The sequence below is a fragment of the Dendropsophus ebraccatus genome, chromosome 9, assembly GCF_027789765.1.
Source record: "Dendropsophus ebraccatus isolate aDenEbr1 chromosome 9, aDenEbr1.pat, whole genome shotgun sequence".
Lineage (NCBI taxonomy): Eukaryota > Metazoa > Chordata > Amphibia > Anura > Hylidae > Dendropsophus > Dendropsophus ebraccatus.
The window spans coordinates 107,796,459-107,810,386 of NC_091462.1; the positions used below are offsets into that span (position 1 = coordinate 107,796,459).

Below are 13,928 nucleotides of genomic sequence, written 5' to 3' on the forward strand. Positions count from 1 at the left end.
TCACTAATGCCATGCCGGGATGTAGGGACATTGCATACAAGCAACAAGCGTGACTAGGCCACCTGTTTCTGTGCATTATTTAGCTGTGTAGGACCCCATGTAATTTTATCTACTTATATCCATTTTCTACACACAGTGGAGGCGGCTCAATATTCAGGAGCATAACTGAGAACAAATCAGGGGCTTAAGATGCCACATCCAGCGGTCTCCACTGGGTGCAGGTCACATGAAGAACCTACTTGGAGAGAACCTCGGGATATGAGAAGCATTGCATGCAGTGAACCACAACGAATACAAACCACAAGACGTTTATACAGGAGAGAACACAGCTTTCCAACCTTGGCTTCAGCACAGACAATTTCAGAGAGAAGCTTTTCCTGGGGTTTGCATGGAAATTAAAGAGATGGCGAAATGAGAAAAGGAAGAAGGGAAAGGGCAGGAGAGAGAAGTCGGGATATGAAAGGTTCACTCATAGAAATATAAACGCGAAAGTCGATGAGCCGGAGGTCTATTTGGCTGGTTGTTTAGATGTACAGATCAGAATCAAGCAGAGATGCATTAGTGTACTGGCGGGTCCTCACCTGGTGACATCTGGGGCAGTGTTGGGTCGCACATGCTTCATGATGGTCTGTATCCAGTTCCGCCGAATACCAGAGGTCATTGCAGATAGAGTGAACTCCCCTTCTTTAGTCTGGATAAATCAAGAAGAACTTTTGGTTATCAACCATTGCCTTGTTGAATTTTTTTTAACAAAATTCTGAAATAGAAGAATTGGGTAAGAGGATCTCCGCGCCTGTGAGTCCCACTGATTGCTAACCATGTTTCACGCTTCACCTTACATGGCTTAGAACTCGCATTTTTAGCAACCACAAAAGTATCGCCATAAAAATAAACATGAATTGCTTCCTAGTATAAGACTCCACCCTAGTGCTACGGACGAGGACAATACAAGCAAACCCTCCATAAAAAGTAACCTTTCTATATGTGAAGGCAACAGGATATGGCAGCCTGCACTGAAGGCTGCAGAAAAGAAACTGAGCACAATGGGAAGAATGCTTTCTTAGACTAAATAACTACAATGTATTAACAAACAAATGATACCACCGAGAACAAAAAAGGCACATACTAAAAGCAATAAATAGTGTCTTACGTGAATCTGAAACCCATAATTTCTCTGCACCGGAAACTCTGTGACATCGTAACAGGTGGACAGATCAATTTCTCCATCCAAATCAGCAGCCTGAGCAAAAATGAGAGAAGTGAAGAGACTAAGTAGCTGAATGGGAATACAGACCTAAGAGACAGCTGGGATATTACTCACCTCCTCCGCCACAGAGTCTCTGTAATATCTCAGGTTCTGGTCGGTCAGCACAAACCAGTGCTTCTTCCACTGAAACATATAAGATGTGGTTAGCATACAAAGCACCTTTATCATCAGAAGAATGCCAGCTCCATGTTCATGATTTGGTGTTACTATAAATCAACTTTAAAAAAAAAAAAAAAAGTCTGCTAGAACAATGGACACTACCTACTTGGACCAGCAGATGTCACTGCAACAATCGCCAAAACTGGACAAGAAGCTTGTAGATATTGCTCTATACATTTAAGTTGCGCACACATACTACTGTGGGTATACAGAAAGAATCAAAGCTGTCCTGTAGTGGCCCTTTAACCGATGGGCTGCAAATGACTAGCATTGATCCCTGTGATCGGCACCTGTTTGCTTGCATTCGTTAATCGTCTCGCCCTTATCAATATAATAACAATTACTTTAATTATATAGCACCAACATATACCACAGTGCTGTAAAGCACACAAATCTGTTCCTGGACCCATTGGGATTCACAACCTAAATTCAAACATCTTTGTTTTAGCCCTTCAAATTTATAATCTACTAGCCACACATCCCCTACTAACCCAGGGCGATTTTATTAGCCGCACAAAAGACGCGTTGCAGAGGAAGCAGCATTTGCTTGTTCATCGGCTCATCGCTGAAACGCTCATTAATCTGTTAATGGTACTGTGTAAAAAGGGCCTTGTTGCTGGTGTTGCTGTTAAAAGCAGAGTAGACAGCTCACGATAGCAATGAGTACATACACATAGGGTAACATAAATCTGATGCTTATGGGCTTTATGGCAAAAAATCTTTTGGATTTCATTGCAATGGGTTTCATGGTAAGAGGTGAGAAGATCATGTTCTATAAAGGTAGGGTTTATTTTATGTAAAAATATATTAGTGTGTATAGTTTTAAAGATTTCCCATCTATGTGCTCAGAAAATGGGCTCAGAACTCGCAACTATCCATCTGCATGCACAACTAGCAACTATCCATCTACACATAAGTCACACCGGGTGACTGAAGCCAGTAAAGGTGCAAACCCATTGTTTAATATGTCCCTGAACAATGCAGAGAATTCCCCCTGCACCGATGTGCACATCAGGATTTCGTTTTATGGTGTCCATGGACAATGAAGCACTAAGTACTGAATGAAAGAGGGGAAGTGGAGGTAGGAGGATATCCACCAAAATAGAACGCTGTTTGTGATCCAAGCAAATGTTAAATCCATCTCACAGAGGCAGCTAATGTTGTAACCGGATCCCTCCCCATCTCCCAGTAACCCAGCGTCCCAGGGGGGCCCCAGCTGGCAGCTGGAATAAGGTCATGAAGTAAGTACACTTCCCCTACTGTCTCTGCTTGTAAACACAGAGCCCGCATAGCTTCCAGATCGCATCACAACAAGCACAACCTCAGCCCTGGGCAGCACAGAGCCTGCCAAGGATGTCTGCATGCACCACCATTACAACACAAGACCAACCCAAACACGGGCCGCTGTCCCAGGCAATGAGGTAGTAACATGCTGGGCACTGGCTGGTAGAAAAAACCACAGCTATACATATGATTATGGTTACTGTCCATCTCCTGCCAACACCTTGCAGCTAGACACATAAGGGGAATCCTGGTGAAGTGATGGCTGTAAATCACCAACAACAACAGGACGCGAACTTGTCCAGCCACGAAGGATGAATGACAAGTACAGTCATATTTTTCTTCCTTAGAACTATTACAATGCTTTTCTATGCAATAACATGGAATAGTTTGTTGCATATCTATCACTGACCACTTTCCAGTATTATCGCAGTATTATATTCAGATTCATAGACTTGAGTAGGAATTTTAAAGACACTTTGAAAGGATAAAAGAAAAACTTCTAGTAAGACTGAAGGAAAAGCTGTTAACCGGATGGGAATAAGAAGCAGCATGTGCAGATGGCATGAAGCATCTAAAAAGCTACACTGCCAACCAATTGCCTTTAAACCATGTATCTGTGACAGTAAAAAGCTGTAGTTAAGGTGGCCAGTCATATGTTTAAGCATATGTCAGGAGGAAAATTACAATTTACCATGTCCACTGCTTTGTTCTCGAGGGAGATAAGCCACAGCCAGAGGTGACTGTCAGCTGCTTACTTTCCTCTCCTACTGAGAACAAATTCACACTGAATACAGTGTGCATGTGTACTCAACATTTCATATTGAATGTGTATGGCCTCTCTAGAAGTGTCAGTACACCCCACCCCCATCATGACAGCATTCCACTCCACTAGATGTCAGGACCTGGCATTCTCACAGTACATACAGGCAGCTTACAGTAAGGCACTTGTATATGTTCAGTTTCGTTTTCTGCTCCCTGCTATTGAAAAGTGTACATTTGGATGACAGCTACATCATTATTATACGAGTCTCCCCCAACACTCATCCACTGCGCAGGCTTAATATGGCTTCACCAGAAACTCACCTGGCCATCCTGATATTGCTTGGTCAACCACCCCTTTTTGAAGTTTAGAAGGTCCGGCTGTAAAAAGAGACAATATGGGAATTACTATACCAGGTGTAAAATTCCAAACAGGCTAAATGTAATTGACAACCCAGGAACCCATATGAATTCATTATAGTACTAATTTATAGGTACCATACTATGGCCACAGTCCGAACACATGGGTCTCCTGAGACTACAGGAACCTACGAACCTGATCTCTTCCTACCAGCTTCATGATCCCTATTCACTCATGTACTCTGAACGTTGAATTATCACCTCTGCTTCTTATATATACACACACAAGACTGTCATATGACCAGTATCCTAGAATAACCTTCCTTTCCCAAGGATACCAAAAATAAAGGATAAGATGATGGGAGGGGGTCTGTAGAAGGGAATCTGTCAAATCGAAAAAGGATTCTATTTACCAACCAATAACCCTCTGCAATGTTGAGGTCTGAATTTGGTTCCCTTGTGAATAGACACAAGGCTGAAATGCGCAGACGTTGTGATGGGAACCCCAAGAACGCAGCGCGACAGCTATTTGCAAGGCACAGTATTGATGGTACGAGTTAGACGTGCCTAAGATATCTTTACATTAAAAAAAAATAATTGTGGAACAAAGAGTCCCATCCACTGTGTACTCCTTTGGATGACAACATGAGAAGCCTATGTGACTGATGGAGAACAGCTGTGGTCAGTTTGTATGTAGGAGCGAAGACCATGAGAGGATTTTCTTGAACTGCTTGAGGGGGATGTTTGTAAACGCGTGATGAGATTTAGATGACGCAGCAGTCACTCTGCTCTGGATCAGTCTGTGCTCACTCACCGTCATTGAAGATTCTGTGGACCGGCGATCCAGTGACTTTGCCCTTCGATATGGTGACATAGGGGAAGCTGACACATCGGGAATAGAGGTCCCCCCTGTCTCTTCCTATGATAAGAGGTGCAAAGAGATTATAAAAGTTTGTGAAATGACAGAAGAAGCCTAGAAGCACTGCTATGTTGCCATATATTATTCTTTACATGGTAGAGCAAAGCTGTAATAGGATGAGCAACAAGCTGCATATGTGAATATAAAACCATACTTAATTCATGTGGAGCACATTACTGGAGAAAAGGATGGTGAGGTGAGAAGATTCAGGAGGACCTCATACACATTGATGGCTATTTGGTTTTATTGACACACATCTAATATCTATGAGCAGCTTAGGTCTCTACCTAAAAGGAAAAGACTATACAAATATGGTGCTAATAATGGCTATTTTCATTTCTTACCCTTTTTCTTGGGAAGGTGCGTTTCTCACTGCGGCCCTGCCGGACATCACTGCTGAGGGCGGTGGAACAGCTGGTCTCCATGTGTTCTGCCTTCTCGATGTCCAAAGCTTCAAATTTCTCAATGACCAGAGAACGCCTGAGAAAGACCAAAAAAAGAGGAGAAAAAAAAAGGATCTAAAAAATCCACAGTCACATATAAGCTAAATACGTATACTTCTAAGACTAGAATATAGTAAAAAAAATAACACCGTCTTACTGAGTAAATGTAAGAAACGCCAACTAAGAGGACATTATGGTCCCTATCATTCCATAATGTCTGACCGATGCCAGGCCAATATTACTGTCTGGAATCTTATCTATATACTGTGTCCGAGACATCTGGTGTGGAGGGTGCATTGGTATATTCAAGTAATTTGCAACCAGCTGTTGCAAAACGACAACTACCAGCATCCTCTTGCAGACCAACACATGCATGCTCATTTAAGTGTATCTGTGTATAGGGGATCAGTCTGTACCATAGAGAAAGCATGCTGGGAGTTTAGGTTATATGCAGACCAACTAAATATTCAATATATATGTACAACAAAAAGCACAATACTGGACTTACACTAGTGATGTAATAGGCTAATATATTGGCGTTGCTTGCATTTACAAATTCACCATATTAGTATTTATCCTTCCACCACCGTTTAAAAGACTCTTTAAACATGTTCAAAACATCTTTATATTGTATATTATACAAAAAGTGGTCCTCTTTTGCTGAGTTGCTAAAATCCCCTCTTTTGCTATTTGTCCTGTCTATAGTATAGCTGTGTGACAACCACAATGGCTGCCACTACAGGTTGCATAACTTACTTTGAATGTAAGTTATGCAAGCACATTGGTGATTTTACAGAGATAAATCTGACTGAGAAAAGAGTTGAATGGAATTAACAACTCAACAGAAGAGGAAATATTTCTCTCCATTACAATACTGCCATTTACTGGCTTTACCCACAAAATGGCCACCTCCACCACATGTCCAGATAGCGTGTGAGGGACATCAAAGTGTGTAACACAGGCCTGTACTTCTCTGTATAAATCTTTACAGATGAAAAGACAAAAGTGCGGCGCTGTGATTTCCCACATTGCGATCCAAGGTCTAGAGTCAAGGGGTGTTTTTCATTAAGCATTTACAGAAACATCAAAAGGAAGAGAGAATGTCGCGGGATTCTATTCCCTTAGGTTTAATTAGCCCCCAAATTAGTAATTTTTTTTTTTAATTGGAAGTGTTTGTAAAGAAATGTGTGACTTGAGCTGGTCAGTGCCAAGTTCTTAGGTGAACATAGCCCGGTTGTGTTGTGATCGTCGGTCGCTCGCGCTCCTGGAGCCGGAGGTTGTTGGCAGCGCTCCCCAGTTAACAAGATCACAAGGTTTCTTTAATGAAGCGTCTGTCTCTTCCCTGCAAACGTTTTGATCTTGCACAGTTATAAGCCATTAAATCCTCGTCTACTCCTGTACTCCGGAGCCACTTGTTAAACAATTGGTAAATTCCCTGCGGGAAAGAGCTGTGCCTTACGAAACACAGAGTGGGATGTCGCACAACACGGCAGCGGCTCAACGTCATGGAGAGAGCTACATTTTTATTTAATGGGATTCTGTGTAATAAAGCAAGACCACCTGGATGGCATTCCCCTTACTGACCGCAATATGGATGTGCAATCCGAAGAACAAATTATTTCCTGAATTTTAAAGGAAGAACTCCAGTCATGACCTGCCGTTATAGCGATGACACCCCATAGGGGACTAAAACTAAAAGTGCAACGCAATTTGTAATATAGGCAAATGTGTGTAAAGGAGACAAGTCTTTAGTTGCTCCAGTGAGCCAACCTTAAAGTGTGCCTGTCCACATGGCCACTGCCAGATCAGTGTTGAATCCCTTTCTTCATCCTGAAGTTCAGGTATCCAAGACTACAAATCACCATGATAGAAATGCGCATGACTTCCGCTCTGATCCAATGGAGGCATGGTTTGAGCCATGCATACCCAAACTTCCAGATGAAAAGAGGAAATCACTGCTGATTTGGCAGTGGCTATACGGACAAGTGCACCTTAAGGACTGCAAACTCTTTATACTGTGTAACTGAGGACTTATAACATTTACCGTAAGTGATGTGTTGCGTATGGATGAGATATATAAAATTCCCATGCGATTGACCTGTGTTGCAGAATTTTTTAATCCATTATATGTTAACAGACTGACTGCAGATTTGTTAGGAATTGGGAAGTGACATGTATTGTTGCAGATTCTGACGTGGACTAAACGTGGACCCATTTGGACTAGGCCTGCTTCTGTAAACCACCCAAATTAACTTTATTTTGGCCAAAACCTCCCTATAAGCGTAAACAGGACTGTCCTTGGTGGATTCAGACCTTCTGAATGGGAGTTACAGAGCAGAGCACTTTTGTCTTTTCCTTCTGATTCATTGACAAATAACAAGTAAAAAGTAACCATCATCCAGGCTATTTATCAACATCTATGAAAAGAAACATGTGTTCCATAACTCATAGCATATCTATCACCAGAATTAAAATGAGATTAAAAAGGGGGGGGAATGGTTCGTGGGCCAAACACATTCACTAGCTGAACAATCATTTGGTGACGGCTCTCTCTCTACTATCCATCCAATTCACGTGAACCTTTGGCTTGACCAAAAGACCTCATGATCTCAATGGAACAAGGAGCAGCTGCCAGAACGAAAAGTAGAAATCCAACAGGCCCAAGATATCATCCGATAGAGAGCAAGTGGGGAGCCCCCCCATATACATTAGACAGTCAGCTGGACTTTTCACTAATGTGTATGGGGACTATATGATCGCTTGGACCAGGCGATGGGAAGAGGGCTATAGTCTTAATATTACATTGACTATGGTGTAGTAAATGCCTTCATGAGTATCAAGTTATCTAATGATTATTCCCAAGGACTGGCCACAGACATAACACTGCTAAACAGCTGAACAGTTGTTCTGTTGACAGCTACTGTATATCATCACCGGCTTCTGCATTAACATACTTGTTCTAGAGTTATTTGTATGCAGGAAGAAGTAACTTCACTCCACTTATTTAGAAAGAAAGCCAAGGATCTTTTGGTTAAAACCTCAGTTGATCGAATCCCTATCTAAACTGAAGGGAACTATTGGCGTGTGTTCTCGGCACAAGGAAAATCTCAAGTCTATGACCAACTCTGCTGTAAAACAGTGGTTTACTTTGTGTGGCTCTTAAGAAACTACAACTCCTAGGATGCCCTGACAGTCGCTGGCTGGCTTCTTTATTAGCTTCCCATAGATTACAGCATCTAACATGGATTGTGCTTCTTAAATGTAAAGTTGAGTGACCATATAGTAAATCTGTTTAAATCCAACAAACAGGCCAACAACAAAAGTAGTTCTGTCTGTATTGCCCTAAAAGGGGTACTCCAGTGAAAATCTTTCTTTCAAAATCATCCGATTTCAGAAAGTTATACAGATTTTTTTTAATTATTTCTATTCAAACTAACTCTAGACTTTAAGCGCTTATCAGCTGCTGTATGACCTGCAGGAAGTGTTGTATTCTTTGCAGTTTGACAGTGCTCTCTGCTGCCACCTCTGTCCATGTCAGGAACTGTCCAGAGCAGCAGCAAATCCCCAGAGAAAACCTCTCCTGCTCTGGACAGTTCCGGTCTCCGACAAAGGTGGCAGCAGAGAGCACTGTGAAGTAAATTACAAATCTATATAGACTTCCAAAACCAGTTGATTTTAAAGAAAAAGTTTTTCCCCTTTAAGATTTTAAGTTTAGTAGGGATTGTTAGATATTGACGATGTACCCAAAATGGCCCTGTAAGCTCTACTGCTGCCTTTGCCCACATGGACACGGTAGGTCCAAAAGGGAAGAGCCAGAGATCTGCTTGCTATGAGTTATGGAACACGCTCTGTTAGTACCATGCATTAAACAGAAGCCTTTTTATTACCCCCGACATAATTCTCAATGGCAACATAACAACAAAGGCACTTTATTTCTGTCTTTTTAATTCCAGTAACTCAGCACCGGCCTTCCCAGGCAGCCAAAGAAGTTTAAACAAATCAGAGTGAGTCAGTAGAAGAGACAGCAGATTTTCGGAGGGAGGGGAGGGAGGAAAAAACAGACGGGTTTGTTTTTCCTAGGAGACAGAAAATAGTCACATCTCTTGTCTCATAAATTCGGACACTAAGACGAGATGGCAGCGAAGCGGGCTCAGAAAAGATGGCCATCTCGCACAGCAGCACAGCAGGAGGAGGAGGTGGAGAGCAATAAGACCTGGAAATAGAACAAGGCTGGAAAATGAGTGTATGGACTAAAACAAACAAGAAGGCGTCAAATCAACAGTTATCAATTATCAGAGCAATCATCAATATTAATATTACGAATGCATAATCATCATCGATCAAAACATCTAGTGGTGTTATTGGCAGATTCTCATTAGTCTGGACATGGGACGCTGTCATTATACACAGACACGCTCATAGGCAGCGGCTAATGATCATCACCTGTCTTGCTGAAGGTCTGAGACCACAGGTTATTAGAAGTGTATGCCCCTTTACAGTTACAGTTTACATGTAAGAAATTGAGTCACTTTGTAAATATTTTAGCTTACCTATCCTGTATTATACTCCAGAGCTGCACTCACAATTCTGCTGGTGAGGTCACTGTGTATGTACATTACTGATCCTGAGTTACATCCTGTATTATACTTCAGAGCTGCACTCACTATTCTGCGGTGAGGTCACTTGTGTACAGACTTTACATTACTGATCCTGTACTGATCCCGAGTTACATCCTGTATTATACTCCAGAGCTGCAACTGGAGATCTAACATGGCTTTATATAGGAAATCTCCCAGAATTCTTTGCCTGTCCAGTGTCTGCACAGACCTTCTAATTCTTGTTCTTTGTATTCTAGGAAGTGTTATCTTCACACCAGAAATTATACAGCCATCCACAGAAATAAAAACCTGTCTGTTCTCTATACTGTAAACCAGGGATGGGGCACCTTCGGCCCTCCAGCTGTTGCAAAACTACAATTCCCATCATGCCTGGGCAGCCGAAGCTTTAGCTCTGGCTGCCCAGGCATGATGGGAATTGTAGTATTGCAACAGCTGAAGGGCCTAAGGTTCCCCATCCCTGCTGTCAACTTTCAGTTTAGCTTAAGTGATTGGTAACATTTCATAGCAATCTGCAGAATGCAGCTCTGGAGCATAATGCAGGTACAATTTAAAGGGGAAGTCCATCAGTTTTCAAAAATTGAAAGCCGGCAGGGGAAAACATATATATAATTACTTACCTTTCTCTATGCCCGTGAAGAGCTGCATCACAGGCCCCAGGCCCGCCACCACCACCACCACCGGAAGGCATTTTGACGACTCAGGTGAAAAATTCCGACCTGGCTATTGGATTGCTTGTTCAGCCAATCACTGACTTTAGCTGTGTCCCAACCCAGCCACTGACTGGCTGAGCAGGCAAGGCATGTGATTATTTCTGAAGTGACTCAACTTCTTACGTTGTGTTATATCATGTATAAAGAGACATTCATAAATTGACACACGATTTATGTGGAAAGCTGCTGACAACAGGAGCAGCCATCTTGCAATCTGACCGCCTATCAGTTCACAGCCAGTCATATAGACATTGCTGTTACTTACGACAACTATACTGTCTTTACCTTCTAAATTCCACATCCAAAAAGATCTAAAATGATTTGATTGTCATGAGCAAAATCCAGTCACCCCATATATACAATGCATGGGGAAGGTTACTGAATAGGTAATGTACTGGTCCAATATGCAAGATGGCGGCAGGCACTATGCAGAGCGGACATTGCTTTTATACATAAAACAATTAGAAGCCTTTTCAGCGCCAGTTATACATGAGGAGATGCCAATATAATCTACATATGTAGATCTACAAAGACAGACCTGAGTATAGTCCTGTATCACCATTGTCTGCCATAGCTAACTTTTTTTTATTTTTTTTTTATTTACTTTTATTCTCTGGCTCTAAAAAGGCGCAAGACATATAGAAAGCAAAACTAAGGAAGCAAAGCAGAAAAAGTACAATAGTCCCTTAAGATGATAAGTAGTAGATTTAGGTGATGGGTTATGCGATCTGCTGAGAACCGCATTGCCTCTGCAGAGCTACAAGCTGCGTAGCTGTGACCTGTAACTTCGTCTCCCAGACATCACAGGGTGTCTCAGATAATCGTGACCCTCGCTGTGGCAGTCTGCGTCCCCCCTTCATTTGACACACATCAACTGGTGCTGAAGGACAATGCTGTGTTCTAAATATCTCGGCTCCGGCACACAGTGTTTGTCTGTGAGAGAAGGGGACAACAGCGCCGGCTTCATGTAAACGTGGTGTCTGCCCCATATTACTGAAGCACCAGAGATGATAATATTTCATTGTACTGAGTTTGGGGAATTTGTTCCCATCGTACTAACGTATCTGTTTAGATAGTGACCCTTCAGGGTACATTAGCTGAAGCTTATAGAACAAGCGTTTTTTCCCCCTCCGGTTTGCTGTGGGGGGTAACTTGCTGAGACCTGTAGAGCCTCAACACCTGGAAAGCAAACCATGCATGCTGATGAATGTCACTGAGTTAGTAGAGCAGCAGCGCTTGTTAGACTCTGGGGAGAGTGGGTTAGATAAGTGAACAGTGAAAGGTGTTATCAAAGGGTTAATGCGGCGCAGTAGGAGGAGTTAGTGGGTTAGTAGTGACAACAGCTTGTGCTTATGGATAGGCCAGAGGTTCAATGACCTCGTTACCTAATACCAGACTCATCAGCAAGTAAGGCGCATGTGTACACAGATATGTATATCTATATTGGTGGTCTGCATCCAGCGACTCCCCAGCACTCACTGGCAGCTGCTGGGAGTTGTAGTGTTACACTCATTGGAGATGCACTGGTTGCAGAACACGGCATAAATTTAGTTTTGCCATTGATGGGGGAATACATAGACATATATACACCAACAGTAATATAGGATATAAATCAACATAATACAAGTAGATCTAACCCCTTGGACAATTTTCATCCAGTTTCCCCAATTTGTGGAAATACGTGGCTGATGTAGGGATCAGAGACATATCCGTCCCATATTACAGCTGCAGCTCTCTATTGTACGAGAGCCTACACCAGGTTAGCTGTGCCTGATTCTATGGATACACACACAGAACGGGTATAGGCAATGCCTACAAGAGCAACATCCTCTGAAACAGCTTGGTTGTGGGAATGCTGCATAAAAACTGTCCAGTCTATCCCTATATTGATCATCAAGCCTACATATACTGGCTAGTAGTCCAACCAATGTCTGCCTTTTGTAATCAGTAATGTGGAGCCAAGTCTATGATATTATTTTACCCAATGGCAGGAGAGCAGACAGTCCAGTTGGAAAGGGGCAGAAAACTCTCCTGCAAAGATTCTCTGTAGAAGCAATTTTCAAGGTTGTAATGTTGCCCGAGTATCCAGACTGTCTGATGTTCAAGCCATTGTCACTTTTTGCGGCTGATACAGCCAGCACCATCGTTGATAGGACCTCTCAAACTAATGAACCAGGCAGTAATGATTAAAAATTAGGACCATATCATCCAGGACTACTCATAAACCTTTTGGTTGCCCATGCTTCGAACCACTCAAAGTTTAACACTCCAATCTGACCATCTCCCATATCATCACATAAAAGGTCTTCAAGGTCTTATATAATTAATAGCATACATTTAGGGATGTTGGGCTGGTCGCTAGAAATCTACATCCCTTGGTCCACTGTGATCTGTTGTAGACTAATACATTTAACACAACCCAAAACTCAAACCATAGACATTCATCCATCTTCCCTTGCTACATACACTCCCCAAAAAGTATACATATATTGTTAGAAATACACATGAGAACCCACCTCCTCTGCTGGCCAAAGAGCCGTGCCACCTCTTCTCTGCCTGGGCTCCGTGCCCGAGTTTTCTGTTCCAGTCGCTTCTTCTCTACCTGGAAAACTTCCCTGTGAGAGATCCGGCGTGCTCGGGGTACATCAGCAAGGATGGCATAGTCCCGATTGGCAATGTGAAGGGTGGTTTGGATTCCATGATTAATATGAGGTTCCCGAGACTGGCAGTGCACGTTACCTGGGGGAAAAAAGGGATCTTGCTCCTGGTCGAATGCATTGTAGACACTATACCTGGTGGGCGCATCAGGGGTGGAAGGTGAAGGCGGAGTCTGTAATGGCTGTTCTTCAGATTTCAAGTCTTTAGTCTTCTCTAAAGAGAAATAGCCACTCTCTACTCGGGTCTTGCGTCCGCCATCAACGCGGTCTCCATTCACCAAGCTTCCATCTAAGGTGGGGCAGAAAGAAAAAATAAAGAAAGAATATATAGTTATTAGACTTCATTGAAATGCAGCTATTGATGCCCCACAGGATCAGAACATGACAGGACACCAAGACAACCTACAAGATTACACAGATGAAAGAAGACTCCATCCATATACTGACCAGCTTTACTGTCTGGTGTGGGCTCATTTGGGGAAGAGGGCATATGGACTGGACTCTGGATGGGACTGTTGCTACCGCTCTCTTGCCCATCCTTGCTCTTCGCTTCCTCTTGCCAGAGTGTGGATTTGGTAGCTGGAACCTTTTCTGCGTTGGGTATCCCTGTGCTGGTGGCTGCCATTTTGGCTGGTCCAGGTTCCTGAGATATAAAAATGACGCAAGAGAATATAGAGGAAAAAAAAGTAGGATACAGGATGGTGAGCAAATTAATAAATGGTTAATCTAGTCTTTATCCTCCTGATCAATC

The 13,928-nt window shown here is 42.6% G+C and overlaps 2 protein-coding genes across 12 annotated transcripts in view; one reads left to right on the forward strand and one right to left on the reverse strand.

Moving 5' to 3' along the window:
• The window catches only part of PLD6 (phospholipase D family member 6), an 83,868-nt gene that overhangs the window by 46,499 nt on the left and 23,441 nt on the right, over window positions 1-13,928 (forward strand). The window lies entirely within an intron of this gene.
• MPRIP (myosin phosphatase Rho interacting protein) overlaps window positions 1-13,928 on the reverse strand; it is an 84,429-nt gene that overhangs the window by 25,451 nt on the left and 45,050 nt on the right. For 6 of the 9 annotated variants that reach the window (XM_069984264.1, XM_069984270.1, XM_069984265.1 and 3 more), the window contains exons 6-13: window positions 13,625-13,820; window positions 13,037-13,466; window positions 5,093-5,228; window positions 4,644-4,748; window positions 3,794-3,850; window positions 1,322-1,390; window positions 1,151-1,240; window positions 582-691 (exon numbers count right to left, since the gene is read on the reverse strand). In XM_069984264.1, the coding sequence (XP_069840365.1) occupies window positions 582-691; window positions 1,151-1,240; window positions 1,322-1,390; window positions 3,794-3,850; window positions 4,644-4,748; window positions 5,093-5,228; window positions 13,037-13,466; window positions 13,625-13,820 (1,193 nt within the window). The remainder of the gene's footprint in view (window positions 1-581; window positions 692-1,150; window positions 1,241-1,321; window positions 1,391-3,793; window positions 3,851-4,643; window positions 4,749-5,092; window positions 5,229-13,036; window positions 13,467-13,624; window positions 13,821-13,928) is intronic. The other 3 variants (XM_069984269.1, XM_069984272.1, XM_069984273.1) reach the window with 1 other exon arrangement.